Here is a 1229-nt window from a genome sequence, read left to right on the forward strand (position 1 = left end):
GCCCGCGCCGGGAGGCCCCGAAGCGGAGACCGGAGGGGGGCAGGGGGTGGGGTAATGGGAGGGCGAGAAGGTAAGAGTGTCTTGCGGTATCCCCCCGACCGCCCCTCCAGAGGCGACCTGTGTCACAGAGATGTCGATGATGATGGCGTGCTGGAAGCTGAATGAATTCCACGACGACCCATGCAGAAAAGAGATCCAGGACTTCTTTGACTGTGCTTCGCGGGCGGAGGTGACAGAAGCCTGCTGGGGTTGCCCGTGGGAGGAGAGTGGGAAGATCCTAGTGTAGTGGGTGTCACATTGAACAGCTAACTCCAAAGTCAGTGGTTCAAGCCTACCAGCTGCTCCGCGGGAAAAGATGAGGCTTCCTTAAATATTTCTAGTCCCCGAAATCTGAAGGGCGGGGGCGGGCTTCTGTTCTGTCCTGTAAGGTCATCTTGAATCGGAATGGGCTCACTGGCAGTGGGTTTGGCTCTTAGATGGTAGGAAGGCCCACTCATTGTGAAAGGTGGGGAAACTTTGGGGAGCTACTTCTTCCACCGTTTTGAAGCCAGTGTGGTCTAGAACCTATTTCACTGCTGTGAGTTTTAATTATACCATTTGCGAACCGAGGATAATAATACAGCATTTTGTGTCCGATAGGTGATGAATGGGAGAATGCCGTGTAAAATTTAAATTGCTCAAAATAGGCATTATTGTCAGAAGTAGAACTAAGGATAGTGAAGCTATGTGAGAGGCAGTCTGATTGATTTCCAGCTTAAACGTAATTGCTACCTGGTTTAGTAGTTTAAGAATGTGCAGTCTTTTGTAGTTCCCAAATCCCTTTTGATGAAAGGGAACTGGGAAGGGGACACAGGTCTCTTTAGACTTGTTAGTATCGTTGTGTGCTTTGGAGCATGTTGGGAACCATGGACCTACGACAGCCAATTTTCACTCATGGTTTTGTTTGTTTTTTCCCTGTGTTTTCAGGCAGCCCGCAAGATGAAATCTATCCAGGACACTCTGGGAGAGTCTGGGAATTTATCTCCCAAGAAACTGAATAAATTGTTACAGAAGTTTCCTAACAAACCTCATGTCAGCTAAAAATAGGAGAGACTTTTCAGTGACTATATAGCTTCTGAGAACGTTGAATATGTGCAGACATTTTAGCAATGTGCACACCGCGTGCCCTCCATGAAGGGTTAGAATTAAGCAAAACATGTTTCCCCTCCCACTTTCAAATCATAGTCTGA

At 47.8% G+C, this 1229-nt stretch overlaps 1 protein-coding gene across 1 annotated transcript in view; it reads left to right on the forward strand.

Moving 5' to 3' along the window:
* Window positions 1-1223, forward strand: part of CHCHD1 (coiled-coil-helix-coiled-coil-helix domain containing 1) — a 1854-nt gene extending 631 nt beyond the window's left edge. Inside the window, exons 2-3 of the mRNA XM_045291697.1 lie at window positions 62-229; window positions 967-1223. Of these exons, the coding sequence (XP_045147632.1) occupies window positions 62-229; window positions 967-1080 (282 nt within the window). The 3' untranslated portion in view covers window positions 1081-1223. The remainder of the gene's footprint in view (window positions 1-61; window positions 230-966) is intronic.
* The last annotated feature ends 6 nt before the right edge of the window (window positions 1224-1229 follow it).

This window comes from Echinops telfairi, unplaced genomic scaffold, assembly GCF_000313985.2.
Source record: "Echinops telfairi isolate 266 unplaced genomic scaffold, ASM31398v2 ScPeMD7_70;HRSCAF=299, whole genome shotgun sequence".
Lineage (NCBI taxonomy): Eukaryota > Metazoa > Chordata > Mammalia > Afrosoricida > Tenrecidae > Echinops > Echinops telfairi.